Source organism: Symphalangus syndactylus, chromosome 14 (assembly GCF_028878055.3).
Source record: "Symphalangus syndactylus isolate Jambi chromosome 14, NHGRI_mSymSyn1-v2.1_pri, whole genome shotgun sequence".
NCBI lineage: Eukaryota > Metazoa > Chordata > Mammalia > Primates > Hylobatidae > Symphalangus > Symphalangus syndactylus.
The window spans coordinates 22,751,457-22,772,045 of record NC_072436.2 but is presented as its reverse complement, the minus strand read 5'-3'; the positions used below and the strand labels follow the sequence as shown (position 1 = coordinate 22,772,045).

Genomic DNA, 20,589 nt, shown 5'->3' with positions numbered 1-20,589 from the left:
CTCTTGTTGCCCAGGCTGGCGTGCAGTGGTGTGATCTCGGCTCACCACAACCTCCACCTCCCGGGTTCAAGCGATTCTCCTGTCTTAGCCTCCCAAATAACTGGGATTACAGGTGCCCACCACCACACCAGCTAATTTTGTATTTTTAGTGATACAGGGTTTCTCCATGTTGGTCAGGCTGGTCTCGAACTCCCAACCTCAGGTGATCCGGCGGTCTCAGCCTCCCAAAGTGCTGGGATTACCGGCATAAGCCACTGCACCCGGCCAATTAAACCTTTTTAAAACCAACCGAAAAAATGTTTAAAATTCACTTGCTTGTGAGCTGTCATTGGTGAATATTGGTTCCAAAGTTTGGGGAATGAATTTGAGAAAGCCTTTTTCTCAAACCTTTAGGGCTCAGTAAGGCTAAAACAAAAACAAACAGGTGCATCCAAGATCTGATTTCAAGGCAAGATTTATTGCTTTACAAACAAACATTATACTTGGTCTTAATAGAAAAGTGACATCAGATACATCCAGAACACATTTCACATTGGGATAGCTGCCAGTTCAGCACAAATCATACATTATTAGGTGCAGGGAAGCATGAAAATAAACTATATCTTGCTTTTTGGTACATCAGGAACATTTTTGCCTTTAGTACTATTTTTTATTTTATTTTTTTAATCCATCCATCTGCACAGTGGCCCTTTAGTACTCTTTAAGTGTAAAACTTTAATACTTGTCCTGGGCTTTGACCCTTGTGTTTGATCTAAATGACATTTCAAACATAAATGTCTTTTGACTAGTGCGCTTACTGTTATGTACAGAATTTAAAATGTGATAGTTTGAATAAAAAATCTGGTTTGATACATGATATAAAAGTTGTATATTTAAATTCAAGAAAATGTTTGTATGGACTATTTCTACTAAAGAATATTAAATTAAAATAATTTAAAAACTTATGAAGCAGTGATCTGTTAACTGGATAGGTCAATTATCTGAGCTGTGTAAATCATTGTCTGGCACTACAGTTGAATCACCTTGACACTGAGCTCAGGAGCAGCCCATTTAAGAAGCATCTTGTAAATAACAAAGTGACACCTTCGAGATTACAATTGCAACTATGCAAGTCATTCAGAGAGTAGCTGTGGGCTCTCTTCTAAAGGAGGACCCATTACATGAAGATAGACCTCTCATGTCTTGTTGCCGATGTCTCTTGTGGTCCAGAAATGCCAGGATGGTTGTTTCAAATGCATTGGGTATGAATTGCACCTTGAATTTGCCCTTCCCTTTTTCGGTTAAACCTTTTCACATAGCTGCTGCTCCTTAGCAGTCCATCCCCTGGACGGAGGCGGCCTCTCAGGACCTGGAGCAGAGCTGTAGGGAGCTGCCGTCTCTTATGGTAGATGTGGCCCATCACAATATACCTGCTGCCTGGACAAAATAACCAGAACATTAATTCATAGTGTCTTTTAAATGCCATGAAACAGAAAACGTAAGGCCTTTAAGAAATGCCTAAGCTGCAATCTATTATCTTGCTGCACAAGTTGAAACTGATATTGAGTCTACAGGCATCTGGTGGAAACAGCCTAGTGACCTTTAGAAGATAACCAACCAGGCTGGTGTGGTGACTCACGCCTTTAATCCCAGCACTTTGGGAGGCCGAGGCGGGCAGCTCACTTGAGGTCAGGAGTTTGAGACCAGCCTAGCCAACATGGTGAAACCCCGTCTCTACTAAAAATACAAAAATTGGCAGGGCGTGGTGGCGCATGCCTGTAATCCCAGCTACTTGGGAGGCTGAGGCAGGATAATCGCTTGAACCCGGGAGGTGGAGGTTGCAGTGAGCCGAGATTGCACCACTGCACTCCAGCCTGGCCAGCCTGGGCGACAGGGCGAGACTCAGTCTCCAAAAAAAAAAAAAAAAAAAAAAAAAGCAGTATGTAACCGGACCACATTACAGAACAAAGGTCCTTATCACAATCTATCAGGATTTCCCAGAGCACATGTCTAGAAAGATGTGGGTGTGGGTATTCCCCCCTACCAATCCCACATACACACCCAAAAAAGCAGCTTTTCTAAACTCAGTTCTGTACAGTCCCTTCTGGCAATGGTGTTTGGTCGTCCACCCCATTTGTCAACATCTATTTATTGACAGCCCGCTTTGTGCCAACCCCTGCTGTTCTCACCCTTGAGGGTGGGGGCTGACAGGGCTTAAATCATAGAGTGGCCGAAATAATACCTGTCGTCTAAATCCCATTCATGTCACTGTCCCCCATCCCTCCCAAAAAAAGGCTGGGCGACCTACAGCCCGGGCTGTGGCACCCACGTTACAAACGATGGTATAAGGTACATATGCAGCGTCATTCAGGTCAGTTTCAATACCAGGTTTAAACTCTGGACACGGCTTATTGCAGCTGGAGGAGTCCAGGGCTAACATGTGGACTCGGAAGAAGAAGCCGTCGGGGGTGAGGTACAGGCGGTTCATCTTGTACAGCCCGTCCCGATCCACCAGCAGGGTCACCAGCCGGATGCCCGCGCCCAGCACGTCCACATCGTGCACGATCCCGTTCACCGCTGCTTCCGAAAAACAGTTTGGAAAAGACCATTACCCCAAGTTCCTCTCCCAGTCCCCCGGGCGGTGGTTTTTAGCAACCGCGAAACGGCCCGCACGGGTCGGACGCCCTGGGATCTCGCGGGCGGGCTTCTCCGGGGGTCGGACAGGCTCGCGGGGCGGCGGCGCGGCGGCCGGGCTCACCGAATTCGCTCTCGCAGAACGCCTCGCGTTCGTCCAGGTAGGACCGGCAGGCGCGCGCGCAGGGCTCAGCGCCGGGCTCCGCGTCCCTCTGCGGCAGGCTGAGGCCGAAGCTGAGGCTGAAGCGCAGTGGCGGCGCGGGCGCGGGCGCGGGCGCGGGTGCGGGTGCGGGCGCGGGGCCCGGGGCCAGCGCGGCGGCGCGCGGCCGGTTGGGGTGGGCGTGGCCGGCGGAGCCCTCGGTGGCGCGCGCGGGCGGCCGGGCGGCGGGGAAGCGCAGGGCCCGTGAGCGCGCGCGTCGCGGGGCGTCCTCCGACGCGGGCCCGCGGCGCGGCGACGCGCGGTTCTCGGCTTGCGCCAGGCGCGGGCCCGGTGGGCCAGCGGGCGCGCGGGCGGCCTCCCGGAAGCTGGCCTGGTTGTCGGCCGGCGGCGGGGGCTTCCGGCGCCGCGGGTCAGGCCAGGCGGGGGCGGCCTCGGCCGCGCGCGGCCGCTGCGGGGCCTCAAGGAGCGGCTGCGCGCGGGGCCCCGGTGTCTCCTCCGTGTTCGGGCAGCCGCGGGAGTCCGGCTTTCTGCTGTGCGGCGGCGAGGCTGTGGGGAGAGAAGAGGAGAGGCGGGAAGGCGGTGGGGGAGGAGAAGCAGTGAAGAGAGGACGTCGGGGAAAGCCGGGGAAGCCGAGAAGGGAGAAGAGGGAAGGGGAGGCTGAGACGGGAGGCCGAGAGGGGAAGGGAGGCCAGAAGGGAAGGAGGCCGCTAGTGGGGCAGGGGCGCTGCGGAAGAAGGGCTCTGGGTGGGGGAGAGGAGATAGGGAACAAGGGAGGCTTCGCAGGCACCTGCAAGAGGAGAGATGGGAGGGAGGCCCGGAGGCCTGGAAGTGAAGCAGGGAGAACCCGGACGCAGCGTCGCGGCCAAGCGGGGCACGCGCTTCCCAGGCCCCAAAGGAAGAAGGATACGAGGGTCTTGCCCTCTAAGATTATAGCTTTTAAAATTACAACCCCGTATTTACTCTAAGACTAAATATGTCTGACAACACTGGTTAGATAACAAACTTTTTTGTCCTTCCTTTAATATATACGTATATGTGTGTATGTGTGTGTGTATATATAAAATACATATATAAACATCCGCCTCTTTGCTATTTACAGTTTGTTGAGAAAGTACCAAAAGCAAACCCCAGGGGAAAGGTCTCATATTACAGGTTCTCCTAATTGTTTAAGCGCCCCTGACAACAGAACTATTTGGTTTTCCCATCCGTGTTTACACTGTCATCCCTGTCTCTGCAGAATCGAGCATTTGTGAGTGGATTTTTATCTGGCTTCTTGGACACCACTTACTGGTAAACCACAGCTAACGAAGGTTTTAAAAGCTTGGCTGGGAGGCAGAGGCCCCTGGTTAAGTATAAAAGCACACATCGCTTACATTTTTTTCCCCATTAGTTTGTGGAGGAAAGACTCCTAAATGGTATGGCATGAAAACAAATTTTTAAAATTATTAATGATTTTCCCTAGTTCTGCAGACAGGTTGGTGAGTAAACCTCAGCCAGCTTGGGAGCTGGGCGCCTTTCCGTACCAGTTACACAATTTCATCTCCTTGCTTGCCTGGGTCCCAGTGCCCTCCAAACAGGCAAGAACTCGCCTTTATTTTTCTCTCCCCTTGCATTAAAGAGATGGATCTGCCCATTTGCAGCTCTGGCAACACTTCATTTAAAGTGATTGGTCTTGCCAAATCGATAATCTGCTTTAAAATCAGCTTTCACCCAGCAATAATAGCCGGTTAGAGTTCATGTTTTTGCACCAAGAGGTTGATTCTGACTCATTATGTTGTTAAACGGTTGTGCCATGCACAGCTGAATAAAGTTCTGGTGGATATCCAATTCCTGACTGTCAACTGTTGACCTCACAACTGCTTCCCCATTGATATCACCATCTGTTGTCATGGGAAAGATTGTCTGATATTTGGGTTAAATGCCACAGAAGTCATTCGATTTCCATGTGGAAAAATAACCCAGAGTAAATTGCCCTGTGAGGTACGGAAACTGGTTTTCCCAGAGATAGCGAAGCCGACAGAACATCCAGATAAAAGCAAAACAAAAAATACGATCCCCCAGAGAACCCCTCATTTCTTCCCGGGCTGAGTAACTTAATTTCATTTCGTGCATGAAGTATAAGAGTGTGTGCGTGTTCGTTAAACCCCGGCTCAGGTGTCCCAAGGTTGTGCGCTGGGGCTGCGGGGAGAGCAAAGTGCCCGGGGCTGCCGGATCTCGGCCCGGCTTCCCCCCAGCCTTCTCCAGCGCCCCCCGCAGCCACTGCTCACCCAGCCTAGAGGGGCGGACCCCGCGGCGTCCTGCGAGCCCGGCCCAGGCACGGCTCCCGAAAGGCGCGCCACGACCCCTTTTGACACTTTCCCTCCTCTGTGATGGAGCAACTACTTAACATGCAAAGTTTTCCCCAGCCTGCCCGGCTTGCTCGGGATCATTTCAGTAGCTGAATTGGCTTCTTTCCGAAAAGGCTGCCAAGAGACACGAAACCTTGGGGACACACTTTGCTCCTTTATAAGACGAACGCAGACCCGGGGTGTCCTCTCTTGCGAGCTCTGACCCCCCTCCTCGTCCCGCGTTTCACTGAGCCTCCTTCCCAGCTCCCCCTCAGATCCCCGCTCCGCTCCCAGGGCCCCGCACTACACCGATCTTACTTTTTCTCTCCGCCACCGGTGCTTCGGGGGATGATCCGACGATCAAACAGAGGAGCCAGAAAGCTCTAGCTGTCATTTTTGCAGACAGGGTTCCCAGGCTCTAAAAGTGAGCCTGGGCTTTCGCTTGCTTTCTCTCCCCCAACCCCTTCTCCACACCCCCACCCCCGTTCATGCTAATGAGGGGCAGCCTTTGGGGAAACGGGAATCACTCGCTGAGCAGACCATTGGAACAAAACCGAGCCGCAGGGATTTCTCCCTCTTCCTTCCTAAGGGGGACGAGCACATGGCCTCGCAAAGTTGTCCCCGGGAATGTCTGTCCTGTGATCTGCGGGCGAGGATAGCATCACAGCCTAAACTTTAAACCTGTGTGCGTTTGCGCACTGGGGTGGGGGCAGCAAAGGGTGGGGTGACAAGTGCAGGGAATAAGCGTGTTTCGGGACTGAGGGACTGGGTGGGGGAGAACGAGTGACGGGAGCTTTTTTCTAGATTAGGTCAACAACAAATAGGAAAATAGTGCTTAAGACAGCTTGGGTTTGTGGAAGGGAGATTCCAGATGACAGAGAATGTATCCTGGAATGTGTGTGTTAGGCAATTTCTGGAGAAACCAAGTCACTGCTTCCTACGTTTAGTAAAACTGTTTCATTATATATCACAGCTCATTGTAACCTCTGCCTCCCGGACTAAAGCGATTCTCGTGCCTCAGCCTCTCAAGTAGCTGGGATTACAGGCATACGCCACCATGCCAGGCTAATTTTTGTATTTTTAGCAGAGACGGGATTTCACCGTGTTGGCCAGGCTGGTGTCAAACTGCTGACCTCAAGTGATCCACCCACCTTGGCCTCCCAAAGTGCTGGACTACAGCGTGAGCCACCACGCCTGGCCCAGAGGTCTAATTATTAATCAGAAGGTTGCCTGTTGAGGCCAGGCAGGGTGGTTCATGCCTGTAATCCCAGTACTTTGGGAGCCTGAGACAGATCTCTTGAGCTCAGGAGTTCAAGACCAGCCTGAGCAACATGGAGAGAACCTGTCTCCACAAAAAATACAAAAATTAGCCAGGCATGGTGGCTCACGTCTGTGGTCCCAGCCACTTGGGAGGCTGAGGTGGGAGGATCACTTGAGCCTAGGAGGTGGAGGTTGCAGGGAGCCGAGACTGTGCCACTGCACTCCAGCCTGAGTGACAGAGAGGCCCTGTCCCAAAAAAGAAGAGGAGGAGGAGGAGGAGGAGGAGGGGGAGGAGGGGGAGGAGGGGGAGGAGGGGGAGGAAGAAGAAGAAGAAAAGAAGAAGAAGAAGAAGAAGAAGGAGAAGGAGAAGGAGAAGGAGAAGGAGAAGGAGAAGAAGAAGAAGAAGAAGAAGAAGAAAGAGGAGGAGCCAGGCACGGTGGCTCACGCCTGTAATCCCAGCATTTTGGGAGGCCGAGGCGGGCGGATCACGAGGTCAAGAGTTCAAGACCAGCCTGGCCAAAATAGTGAAACCCTGTCTCTACTAAAATTACAAAAAAATTAACAGGGTGTGCTGGCACACGCCTGTAGTCCCAGCTACTCAGGAGGCTGAGGCAGGAGAATCACTTGAACCTGGGAGGCAAAGGTTGCAGTGAGCCGAGACTATGCCATTGCACTCTAGCCTGGGCGACAGAGTGAGACTTTTGTCTCAAAAAGAAAAAAAAAAAAAGAAAGAGGAGGAGGAGGAAAAAGAAGGAGAGGAGAGCCGGGCACGGTGGCTCAAGCCTGTAATCCCAGCACTTTGGGAAGCCGAGGTGGGTCGATCACGAGGCCAGGAGATCCAGACCATCCTGGCTGACACAGTGAAACCCCATCTCTACTGAAAATACAAAAAATTAGCCGGGCATGGTGGCGAGTGCCTGTAGTTCCAGCTACTCGGGAGGCTGAGGCAGGAGAATGGCGTGAACCTGGGAGGCGGAACTTGCAGTGTGGTGCCACTGCCCTCCAGCCTGGGTGACAGAGTGAGACTCTGTCTCAAAAAAAAAAAAAAAAAGAGGGAGAGGAGGAAGAGGAGGAGGAAGAGGAAAGAAGTTTGCCTGTTGAGCATTAAATCAAAGAAAAGAAATTTGCTGGCTGGGTGCGGTGGCTCAACCTGTAATCCCAACACTTTGGGAGGCCAAGGTGGGCAGATCACAAGGTCAGGAGTTCGAGACCAGCCTGGCCAACATAGTAAAACCCTGTATCTACTAAAAATACAAAAATTAGCCGGTCATGATGGTGGGCGCCTGTAATCCCAGCTACTTGGGAGGCTGAGGGAGGAGAATCGCTTGAACCCAGGAGGCAGATGTTGCGGTGAGCCAAGACTGCGCCACTACACTCCAGCCTGGGCAACAGCACAGGACTCCGTCTCAAAAAAAAAAAAAAGAAAAAGAAGAAAAAGAAAAGAAATTTGCCTGTTGAGCATTAAATCAAATTGCAGCTAAGGAGATGAGCTCATCGTCCCTCATTCAGGTGTTAGAGGAGTGAATTATATCTCCATCCAAAAGAGTAAACCTCTACAGCCACTGCAAAGCTTGGGTACACCAGAGTCAGGGTCTCCAGACCCTAGACAAGACCAGATAAACACTAGTCAATTCATGCCCTCAGAGCCCTGTTTATAGATGTCCTCAGATCCCCTTCTTTCACGTGCTCTTTCTTTAAGTCAAGTGGAATAAAATTCACTAGGCTTAAGATTTCTCAGTTACAACCACATCTCTGACATACCTTCTTACCATTACATTCAAATCACCCAGAACCTATTGGGGGTGTTCCCGAAACTCTTCTGTTGCAGGAATGTTTTGAATGCCCTGAAACCCACACCCTGAAATGTAGAGACAAGGAGCAGGCTGGATGGCTCCCAGGGGCTCCCAGAGGCTCCTGGGGTGGCACCAGCTGGAAGAACTTGCCGGAGTCCAGTCCTGGGTCTTGGGGAGTGTCTGGCTTGAGCCTTAGAAATCACACTAATGGGCCGGGCGCGGTGGCTCACGCCTGTAATCCCAGCACTTTGGGAGGCCAAGGTGGGCGGATCACCTGAGGTCAGGAGTTCAATATCAGCCTGGCCAACATGGTGAAACCCTGTCTCTACAAAAAATACAAAAATTAGCCAGGCGTGGTGGCAGGCGCCTGTAATCCTAGCTACTTGGAAGGCTGAGGCAGGAGAATCACTTGAACCCAGGAGGCGGAGGTTGCAGTGAGCCAAGATTGCGCCATCGCACTCCAGCCTGGGGGACAAGAGCGAGACTTCATCTCAAAAAAAAAAGAAAAGAAAAAGAAAGAAATCACACTAATGGTGGAAGGTACAAAGAGTTCAAAGAGACTGATCTATGTAGCCACAATGCCAGTTTATTAATTTGCAATGAGAAATCAACTCAGAAATGCAAAGTCATGTCAGCCTGGGTAGCATTCTCTTTCCGTAAACAAGCCACAGAGGAGGCCAAGTTATCCTCAGGGTGCTTGGTAATATAAACCAGAGCCTGAGGAGTTTGTCACCTGATTGGAATGTTTAACAGTATTGGTTTCTCACAGCCTAAGTGTTTGTCGCTGCAATAGGTGTGTATACCTGTCAGGAGGAAGAACCCAAGAGACCAACAGGCATTCCCTTCCTTGATAGTTTCTGGTATTTTGAGTGTGTATTTCTGCTTAGCAGATATTTATTGAGCATCTACTCTGTGTTGTATGATAAAGAATTTGAAGTCCAGGCGCAGTGGCTCACACATGTAATCCCGGCACTTTGGAAGGCTGAGGCAGGCAGATCACTTGAGCTCAGGAATTCCAGACCAGCCTGGGCAACGTGGTGAAACTCTGTCTCTACAAAAAAAATAAAAAAATAAAAATAAAATAGCCAGCTAAAGTGGTAATTCTAGAGAATTTGAATGACTCGCAGAACTGGGGATAGCATTTTACTTACAATAGTTGTATTATTATTTTGTTGGTTCATTATTTTGTGTTTATTTTATCTTATTTTAATAGAGATGGGGGTGGGGGCCAGGTGCAGTGGCTCACGCCTGTAATCCTAACACTTTGGGAGGCTGAGGCAGGCAAATCATTTGAGGTCAGGAGTCCAAGACCAGCCTGGCCAACATGGTGAAACCCTGTCTCTTACTGAAAATGCAAGAATTAGTTGGGTGTGGTGGTATGCACCTGTAGTCCCAGCTATTCAAGAGGCTGAGGCAGGAGACTCACTTGAACCTGGGAGGCAGAGGTTGCAGTGAGCCGAGATCATGCCACTGCACTCCAGCCTGGGTGACAGAGCGAGACTCCATCTCAAAAAAAAAAAATTCTCATCATTTTAATGCATATTTCTTTAATGGCAGGTGAAATTTTACATTTTTTTCATAGATTTATTGGCCATTTGCATTTCGTCTTTTGTTAATTGCCTGTTCATATGGTTTGTCTATATGTGTTCCAAATATTTCCTGGCAAAATTTTGTTTGTTAAAACCTTTTATTGATTTTTGCCATAGAGCTTTAAAATTATGTATCATAAAATCCATCAATCTTTTTTCTTTGCTTTTTTTTTTTTTTTGAGGCAGAGTTTCACTCTTGTTGCCCAGGCTGTAGTGCAATGGCACCATCTCGGCTCACTGCAACCTCCGCCTCCCGGGTTCAAGCCATTCTCCTGCCTCAGCCTCCCCAGTAGCTGGGATTACAGGCATGCTCCACCATGCCCGGCTAATTTTGTATTTTTAGTAGAGATGGGATTTCACCATGTTGGCCAGGCTGGTCTTGAACCCCTGACCTTGTGATCCACCCGACTCGGCCTCCCAAAGTGGTGGGATTACAGGTGTGAGACACTGCGCCCAGCCGAGAAAGACTTTCTTGAAATCAAAATTTTACATATATGGCCGGACGCGGTGGCTCAAGCCTGTAATCCCAGGGCTTTGGGAGGCCAAGGCAGGTGGATCACGAGGTCAGGAGATCGAGACCACCCTGGCTAATACTGTGAAACCCCGTCTCTACTAAAAATACAAAAAATTAGCCAGGTGTGATGGCGGGCACCTGTAGTCCCAACTACTCGGGAGGCTGAGGCAGGAGAATGGCGTGAACCCGGGAGGCGGAGCTTGCAGTGAGCTGAGATTGTGCCACTGCACTCCAGCCTGGGCAACAGTGCGAGACACCATCTCAAAAAAAAAAAAAAAAATTTACATATATACACACACACACACACACACACACACACACATAGAAAATCTCCCTATATTTTTATAATGCTTATAGTTAAATCTTGATTCCATCTGGAATTTATTTTGGTATTGTAGTCTGATGTAAGAATCTAATTTTATTTTTTTTCTTGAGTAACAGAAAGTTGTCTAATCCAATTGACAAATAAATCCATCCCTTCCTAAATCTGAAATCTGAGCTATCATCTTTAACATACACAGTATTTATTTTTTATTTTTATTTTTTTTTTTTTTTGAGACGGAGTCTGGCTCTGTAGCCCAGGCTGGAGTGCAGTAGTGCGATCTTGGCTCACTGCAGCCTCGGCTCACTGCAACCTCCACCTCCCAGGTTCAATCGACTCTCCTGTCTCAGCCTCCTGAGTAGCTGGTATCATAGGCACACACCACCATGCCTGGCTAATTTCTATATTTTTAGTAGAGATGCGGTTTCGCCATGTTGGACAGGCTGGTCTCAAATTCCTGGTCGAAAGTGATCCCCCAGCCTTGGCCTCCCAAAATGCTGGGATTACAGGCGTGAGCCACCACGCCTGGCTAGGGTTTTATCATTTTCTTCATCTAAGCTCTAAACATTTCTTCTTAGATTTAATTCCTGGGTATTTTATATTTTTGATGTAATGTGGATAGCATATTTTTTCTTTTATATTTTCTTTCTTTCTTTTTTTTTTTTTTTTTTTTTTGAGACAGAGTCTTGCTCTGTCACCCAGGCTGGAGTGCAGTGGCACGATCTCGGCTCACTGCAAGCTCTGCCTCCCGGGTTCACGCCATTCTCCCGCCTCAGTCTCCCGACTAGCTGGGACTACAGGCGCCCACCACCACGCCTGGCTATTATTTTGTATTTTTAGTAGAGACAGGGTTTCACCATGTTAGCCAGGATGGTCTCGATCTCCTGACCTCGTGATCCATCCACCTCAGCCTCCCAAAGTGCTGGGATTACAGGCGTGAGCCACTGCTCCCGGCATTTTCTTTTATATTTTCTAACTGGTTTTAGTAGGTGTCTAGAAGAACTACCGATTTTTTTTCTTTTTTCTTTTTTCTTTTTTTTGAGACGGAGTCTCGCTCTGTCGCCCAGGCTGGAGTGTAGTGGCGCAATCTTGGCTCACTGCAAGCTCCGCCTCCCGGGTTCACGCCATTCTCCTGCCTCAGCCTCCTGAGTAGCTGGGACTACAGGAGCCCACCACCATGCCCAGCTAATTTTTTGTATTTTTTAGTAGAGACGGGGTTTCACTGTGTTAGCCAGGATGGTCTTGATCTCCTGACCTCGTGATCTGCCCGCCTCGGCCTCCCAAAGTGCTGGGATCACATGCATGAGCCACCGCGCCTGGCCTTTTTTTTTTCTTTTTTTTTTTGAGACAGAGTCTTGCTCTGTCGCCCAGGCTGTAGTGCAGTAGAGTGGTCTCAGCTCCGCCTCCCGGGTTCATGCCATTCTCCTGCCTCAGCCTCCCGAGTAGCTGGGACTACAGGCTTATGCCACCACACCTGGCTAATTTTTGTATTTTTTGTAAAGATGGGGGTTTCCCCATATTGGCCAGGCTGGTCTCAAACTCCTGACCTTGTGATCTACCTGCTTCGGCCTACCAAAGTGCTGAGATTACAGGTATGAGCCACCGCGCCCAGCTCAAACATGTATTTAGCCTTTTTATTGCATTAATAAGAGCTTTTTTTTTTTAGACGGAGTTTCGCTCTTGTTGCTCAGGCTGGAGTGCAATGGCACGATCTCGGCTCACCGCAACCTCTGCCTCCCAGGTTCCAGCGATTCTCCTGCCTCAGCCTCCCTAATAGCTGGGATTACAGACATCCACCACAACCAGCTAATTTTGTATTTTTAGTAGAGACGGGGTTTCTCCATGTTGGTCAGGCTGGTCTCAAAGTCCCGACCTCAGGTGATCTGCCTGCCTCGGTCTCCCAAAGTGCTGGGATCACAGGCGTGAGCCACCATGCCCGGCCATGCATTAATAAGAGCTTTCTTTTTTCTTTTTTTTTTTTAGACAGAATGTTGCTCTGTTGCCCAGGCTGGAGTGCAGTGGCACGATCTCGGCTCACTGCCAGCTCTGCCTCCTGGGTTCACGCCATTCTCCTGCCTCAGCCTCCCGGGTTGCTGGGACTATAGGCGCCCGCCACCACACCCGGTTAATTTTTTTGTATTTTTTTTTTTTAGTAGAGACAGGGTTTCGCTGTGTTAGCCAGGATGGTCTTGATCTCCTGACCTCATGATCCGCCTGCCTCGGCCTCCCAAAGTGCTGGGATTATAGGCGTGAGCCACCGCACCCGGCCTATATAGAGCTGTTTTTATCTGCACTCCTGGGCTATTGTTTTTGCCTTAGGAATCTGACAAATATTCCTATTTTCTTGTTATGTTATTAATGTTGATATTCTACTTTTGGCCTTCTATTTTATCTTGTATTTCTACTATTATTTATTTGCTTGTTTATTTATTTATTTATTTTTTGAGACAGGGTCTCACTGTTGCTTAGGCTGGAGTACAGTGGCAAAACTCCATCAAGGTTCACTGTGGCCTTGACCTCCCGGGGCTCAGGTGATTCTCCTACCTTTGCCTCCAGAGTAGCTGGGACTACAGGCACGCACCACCACACACAGCTAATTTTTGTATTTTTTGTAGAGATAGGGTTTCATCATGTTGGCCAGGCTGGTCTCCAACTCCTGGGCTCAAGCTATCCAACCTCCTTGGCCTCCCAAAGTGCTGGGATTACAGGCATAACCTACCACACCCAGCTTTCTTTGTTATTCTAGGAGACATTCTGGAATTTGTACATCAGTCACTGATTTCATTTTCAGTAGCATCAGTTCTGCCTTTTCCTCTTTCCAATAAGGATCTTCTTTCCTTGCTCCCCTCCCCTCCCCCCGCCCCCGCTTTTTTTTTTTTTCTTTATTAATAGAGATGGGATTTCACCCTGTTGCCCAGGCTGGTCTCAAACTCCTGGGCTCAAGCTATCTGCCCACCTGGGGCTCCCAAAGCCCAGGGATTTAGGGAGTAAACCACTGCACCTGACCCCAGTAAGCGTTTGAAAGCTCAAGAATTATTGGTCAGCTTCCTTTTTTTTTCATCCTGTTGTTTGTTCATTTCAGTCTATTCCCTTCTTACAATTTCCTTCTTTACAAGGACTATTTCTCCTTGTTTTTTTTTTTTTTTTTTGAGACGGAGTCTCGCTCTGTCACCCAGGCTGGAGTACAATGGTGTGATCTCTCACTGCAACCTCCACCTCCTGGGTTCAAGCGATTCTCTTGCCTTAGCTGCCCAAGTAGCTAGGACTACAAGTGCGTGCCACTACACCCAGCTAACTTTTTGTATTTTTAGTAGAGATGGGGTTTCACCGTGTTGGCCAAAATGGTCTTGATCTCTTGACCTTGTGGTCCACCCTCCTCAGCCTCCTAAAGTGATGGGATTACAGGCATGAGCCACCGTGCCCAGCCAAGAGTGCCTGTTTCTTAAAATTGTCTTGGCTAGGTACAGTGGCTCACACCGGTAATCCCAACACTTTGAGAGGCCGAGGCAGGTGGATCACTTGAGGTCAGGAGTTTGAGACCACCCTGGCCAACATGGTGAAATCTGTCTCTACTCAAAATACAAAAATTAGCTGGGCCTGATGGTGGGCACCTGTAGTCCTAGCTACTCCGGGTGCTGAGGCATGAAAATCACTTGAGCCCACAAGGCAGAGGCTGCAGTGAGCCGAGATTGCACTACTGCACTCCAGCCTGGGCGACAGAGCAAGACTGTCTCAAAAAAAAAAAAAAAAAAAAAAAAAAAAAAAAAAAAAAAAAAAAAAAAAATCTGTCTATCTATCTATCTATATGTATGTATGTATTTGGCCTGGCACAGTGGCTCATGCCTGTAATCCTAGCACTTTGGGAGGCCAAGGTGGGTGGATCACTTGCGGCCAGGAGTTTGAGACCAGCTGGGCAAGATGATGAAACTCCGTCTCTACTGAAAATACAAAAATTAGCCGGACATGATGGTGCTTGCCTGTAGTCCCAGCTGCTCAGGAGGCTGAGGCAGGACAGTTGCTTGAACTTGGGAGACGGACTTTGCAGTTAGCTGAGATGGTGCCACTGCACTCCAGCCAGGGCGACAGAGTGAGACCATGTCTCAAAAACAAATAATAATAATTGTCTTTAGGATTATTTGTTAACATTATGTGAGGTATGCTCTGCACATTTTTAAGGAGAAAATATTTTTATTTTTATTATAAAACATTCAAAAAGTTATAGAGAATAGTGTAATGAACAGCTGCACAAGTATAACCGAGTTTTATCAGATCTTAGTATTTTCCCATACTTGTTTCTTTTTATTTTTATTTTTTTAGTGGTTAAAAAATTACATAGTCGGGCACGGTGGCTCAGGCCTGTAATCCCAGCACTTTGGGAGGCCAAGGCAGGGGGATCACTTGAGGTCAGGAGTTCGAGACCAGCCTGACCAACATGGAGAAACCCCGTCTCTACTAAAAATACAAAATTAGCCAGGCGTGCTGGCGCATGCCTATAATCCCAGCTGCTTTGGAGGCTGAGGCAGGAGAATCGCTTGAACCCAGGAGGCAGAGATTGCGGTGAGCCGAGATCGCACCATTGCACTCCAGCCTGGGCAACAAGAGGGAAACTCTGTCTCCATCTTTTGTTGTTGTTGTTGTTGTTGTTTTGAGACCTCAGGTGATTGGCCCACCTCGGCCTCCCAAAGTGCTGGGATTACAGGCATGAGCCACCACGCCCGGCAGGAAACTCTGTCTCTAAATAAATAAATAAATAAGGCCAGGTACAGTGGCTCACTCCTGTAATTCCAGCACTTTGGGAGGCCAGGGCAGGCAGATCACGAGCGAGGTCAGGAGTTCAAGACCAGCCTGGCCAACATGGTGAAACCCTATCTCTACTAAAAATACAAAAAATTAGCTGGGTGTGGTGGTGCGTGCCTGTAATCCCAGCTACTAGGGAGGGTCAGGCAGGAGAATCACTTGAACCTGGGAGGTGGAGGTTGCAGTGAGCGGAGATCATGCCATTGCACTCCAGCCTGGGCGACAGAGTGAGACTCCATCTTGAGAAAAAAAAAATTACAAATATGGTTTGTAGCAACCATCCTCTAAGTAGCCAGCCCCCAGTGTGCCCACCTTTTGGTATTCACATCCCATATAGTCCCCACCTACCCTGTAGCAGGGTTGGTCTGGGAGACTGATAGGATAGGATAATATACACTTCCAAGATTAGATAACAGAAAGACTGAACTCTTTGTTCTTTAATTTTTTATTTCCATAGGTTATTGAAGAACAGTTGGTGTTTGGTTACATGAGTCAGTTCTTTAGTGGTGATTTGTGAAATTGTGGTGCACCCATCACCCAAGCAGTATACATTGCACCTAATTAATAGCCTTTTATCTGTCACCCCCTTCCCACCCTTTCCCTCTGAGTCCCCAAATTCCATTGTGTCATTCTTATGCCTTTGCATCCTCATAGCTTAGCTCCCACTTATGAGTGAGAACGTAGGATGTTTGGTTTTCCATTCCTGAGTTACTTCACTTGGAATGATAGTCTCCAATCCCATCCAGGTTGCTGCAAATGCCATTAATTCATTTCTTTTTACGGCTGAATAGTATTCCATTCTCTGTGTGTGTGTGTGTGTGTATATATATATATATATATATATATATATACACATACATACCACAGTTTCTTTATCCACTCATTGATTGATGGGCATGTGGGCTGGTTCCACATTTTTGCAATTGTGAATTGTGCTGCTATAAACATGCATGTCCAAGTATCTTTTTCATATGACTTAGAAAGACTGGGGTGTGTGTGTTCTCGCTGTCTCTCTTTTAGCTCATTCACTCTTTGTGGGGAGGACATTCAATCAGTCTATAGAGACGTCCACGTAGCAAGCCAGTGACATCTTCAGCTAACATTCCGTGAGAAACTGCAGCCTGCCAACAACCAATGAGTGAACTTGCATGCATATTTTCTGCCAGTTGAGTCTTCAGATAAGAGTGCAGCTCCAGGCCACTGCTTGACTGAAACATCCCGAGAGACCTGAGCAGAACCACCCAGCTAAGTCCTTCCCAGATTCCTGGCCCACAGAAAGTGTGATACAATAAATGGTTTTTGGCCGGGCATGGTGGCTCACGCCTGTAATCCCAGCACTTTGGGAAGCCAAGGCAGGCAGATCGCCTGAGGTCAAGGGTTCAAGACCAGCCTTGAACATGGTGAAACCCCGTCTCTACTAAAAATACAAAAATTAGCCAGGCGTGGTGGCAGGCGCCTGTAATCCCAGCTAATCAGGAGGCTGAGGCAGGAGAATCACTTGAACCTGGGAGGTGGAGGTTGCAGTGAGCCGAGATTGCGCCATTTGCACTCCAGCCTGGGGGACAAGAGCAAGACTTCATCTCAAATAATAATAATAGTAATAAATTTTTTTGTTTTAAGCTGCTAAATGTTGGGAATAATTTTTTTTTTTGAGATGGGTCTCACTGTGTTGCCCAGGCTGGAATGCAGTGGTATGATCATGGCTTATTGCAGCCTCAACCTCCCAGGCTCATGGGACCCTCCCGTCTCAGCCTCCCAAGTAGCTGGGATCACAGGTGTGTACCACCACACCTGACTTTTTTTTTTTTTTTTTTTTTGAGACGGAGTCTCTCTCAGTTGCCCAGGCTAGAGTGCAATGGAGTGATCTCAGCTCTCTGCAAGCTCCTCCTCCCGGGTTCACGCCATTCTCTGGCTTCAGCCTCCTGAGTAGCTGGGACTACAGGCACCTGCCACCATGCCCGGCTAAATTTTTTTGTGTTTTTAGTAGAGACGGGGTTTCACCATGTTGGCCAGGATGGTCTCAATCTCCTGACCTCATGATCCACCCATCTCGGCCTCCCAAAGTGCTGGGATTACAGGCGTGAGCCACCGCGCCTGGCCTTTTTTTTTTTTTTTTTTTTTTAAAGTAGAAACAAAGTCTTGCTATGTTGCCCAGGCTGGTCTGGAGTTCCTGGGCTCAAGTAATCCTCCCTCTTCAGCCTCCCAAAGTGCTGGTATTACAGGCATGAGCCACCATGCCTGGCCCAACTGTTCAATCTTTTTTTAATTTTATTTTTATTATCATTTTTTTTCTTTTGTTCAAAGTATTGTCATTTTTTTTTTTTTCTTTTGAGACGGAGTCTCGCTCTGTTGCCCAGGCTGGGGTGCAGTGGCACAATCTCAGCTCACTGCATCCTCCACCTCCCAGTTTCAAGCGATTCTCCTGCCTCAGCCTCCTGAGTAACTGGGATTACAAGCGCATGCCACCACATCTGGCTAATTTTTTGTATTTTTAGTAGAGACAGGGTTTTACCATGTTGGCCAGGCTGGTCTTGAACTCCTGACCTCAGGTGATCCACCCGCCTCGGCCTCCCAAAGTGCTGGGATTACAGGCGTCAGCCACCATACCTGGCCTAGTATTAAATCTTTATAACAACATAATTACAAGCTTGAGACTTTTATTACTCTATTTTACAGATGAGTAACTGGGGCACAGAAAGGTTGAGTAATTTGGCCAAGGTTATATAGCTAGTAATTACATGATACCAAAACCGATAGCTTCTGCCAGTGCTCTTAATATAAGGTTGAAAGAGGCCGGGGCCGGGCCTCTTTTACATGCTTGTAATCCCAGCACTTTGGGAGGCCGAGGCGGGCGGATCACGAGGTCAGGAGATCGAGACCACGGTGAAACCCTGTCTCTACTAAAAATACAAAAAATTAGCCAGGCGTGGTGGCGGGCGCCTGTAGTCCCAGCTACTCCGAGAGGCTGAGGCAGGAGAATGGCGTGAACCCGGGAGGCGGAGCTTGCAGTGAGCCGAGATCGCGCCACTGCACTCCAGCCTGGGTGACAGAGTGAGACTCTGTCCCAAAAAAAAAAAAAAAAAGATAAGAAAGAGGCCGGGCACGGTGGCTCATGCCTGTAATCCCAGAACTTTGGGAGGCTGAGGCGGGCGGATCACGAGGTCAGGAGATCGAGACCATCCTGGCTAACACGGTGAAACCCTGTCTCTACTAAAAATATAAAAAATTAGCCAGGCGTGGTGGCGGGCGCCTGTAGTCCCAGCTACTCGGGAGGCTGAGGCAGGAGAATGGCGTGAACCCGGGAGGCGGAGCTTGCAGTGAGCCAAGATCGCGCCGCTGTACCCTAGCCTAGGCAACAGAGCGAGACTCTGTCTCAGAAAAAATAATAATAATAATAAGGTTGAAGGAAAAAAGAAAAGAGCCAATTAACATAAAACATAGCTGTTAGGAGCCTCCTTCTACAAATGGCCATGATGTCTAAGTCGATAATTTTATCTGCTTTCTTTTTTTTTTTTTTTTTCCTTTTTCGAGACAGAGTCTTGTTCTGTTGCTCAGGCTGGAGTGCAGTGGCATGATCTCGGCTCACTGCAACCTCCACCTCCCAGGTTTGAGCGATTCTGCTGCCTCAGCCTCCAGAGTAACTGGGCCTATAAGCATGCACCACCATGCCTGGCTAATTTTTGTATTTTTAGTAGAGACAGGGTTTCACCATGTTAGTCAGGCTGGTCTCGAACTCCTAACCTCAGGTGATCCGCCCACCTCAGCCTCCCAAAGTGCTGGGATTACAAGCGTAAACCACCACACCCAGCCGATAATCATAGCTGCTTTCTTCCACCACTTCTTCCAGTCCCCTTTTGAAGGATGCCTCACAGGGACACCCAATACTTTATTCCCATAAGACCTGACTTCTTGGTGGTCTTGTTTTTACTGGGTTGCTCTACTTTTCCATTAACCAGGTCTTAGGGTCAAGAGCCTGCTAAGATGTGCCCCCAGTGAATTTTTGGTTTCCAGACATAGCCTCCTTCCTCTTTTAAGTAATAGAGCCATTTTCCTCTTGCTAATCAACAGAGGCTAATTCAGTGATGGTTTTAGTCAGCTCAGGCTGCTATTACAAAATACCACATACTGGGTGGCTTAAAGAACAGATACTGATTTCTCACAGTTCTGGAGGCTAGGAAGTCCAATATCAGGGTGAGAGCATGATTGGGTGCTGGTGAGGGCTCTTTTCCTAGCTTGAAGATGGCTGCCTTCTTGCCTCACTTGGTGGACCAAGAGAAGAAACACTCTCTGGTATCTTCTTTTTTTTTTTTTTTTTTTTTTTTTTTTTTGAGTTGGAGACTCTCAGATGCTCTGCCTGTCCAGGCTGGAGGCTGGAGTGCAATGGCTTGATCTGGGCTCATTGCAACCTCTGTCTCCTGGGTTCAAGCCATTCTCCTGCCTCACCTTCCCAAATAGCTGGGATTACAGATGTGTGCCATCACACCCAGCTAATTTTTGTATTTTTAGTAGAGTCGGTGTTTCACCATGTAGCCCAGGCTGGTCTCAAACTTCTGTCTTCAAGTGATCCACCTGCCTTGGCCTCCCAATGTACTGAGATTACAGGCATGAACCACTGTGCCCAGCCATCTGGTCTCTTCTTATAAAGACACTCATCCCATTGTGGAGCACTGTCCACATGATCTCCTCTAAGCCTAATTACGTCCCAAAGGCCCCACCTTCTTCTTCTTTTTTTTTCTTTGTTTTTTTTTTTTTTTTTTGAGACCGAGTGTTGCTCTGTTGCCAGGCTGGAGTGCAGTGGCACAGTCTTGGCTCACTGCAACCTCCACCTCCTGGTTTCAAGCGATTCTCCTGCCTCAGGCTCCCAAGTAGCTGGGATTACAGGTACACATCACCACGCCCAGCTAGTTTTTGTATTTTTAGTAGAGATGGGGTTTCACCATGTTGGCCAGGCTGGTCTTGAACTCCTGACCTCATGATCCGCCCACCTCGGCCTCCCAAAGTGCTGGGATTACAGGCGTGAGCCACTGTGCCCGGCCAGGCCCCACCTTCTAATACCATCATGCCGGGGTTAGGGCTTCAACATAAGAATTTGTGGGGGGGATGCAAACAGCCCATAACAGGCCACCTTCTCTCCTTATTGATTGAGCAGCATGAGGAACTTTAAATGGACAGCCTCGGCTGGGCAAGGTGGCTCATGCTTGTAATCCAAGCACA

General features: G+C 48.7%; 1 protein-coding gene across 4 annotated transcripts; it reads right to left on the bottom strand.

Moving 5' to 3' along the window:
* Positions 1-438: 438 nt before the first annotated feature.
* Positions 439-5,746, bottom strand: C14H17orf58 (chromosome 14 C17orf58 homolog). Of its 4 annotated transcripts, none has more exons than XM_063617526.1 (4): positions 5,419-5,746; positions 2,738-3,319; positions 2,288-2,556; positions 439-1,416 (listed from the first exon to the last, which is right to left on the bottom strand). In XM_063617526.1, exons 1-4 carry the CDS (start codon positions 5,492-5,494, stop codon positions 1,399-1,401), a joined length of 945 nt encoding a protein of 314 aa, XP_063473596.1. In that variant the 5' UTR covers positions 5,495-5,746; the 3' UTR covers positions 439-1,398. The 4 variants fall into 4 exon arrangements, with proteins under 4 accessions (XP_063473596.1, XP_063473597.1, XP_063473598.1 ...); XM_063617527.1 differs by having other exon boundaries at positions 2,309-2,556; positions 5,419-5,744; XM_063617528.1 differs by having other exon boundaries at positions 439-1,412; positions 2,365-2,556; positions 5,419-5,742.
* Between the last annotated feature and the right edge of the window lie 14,843 nt (positions 5,747-20,589).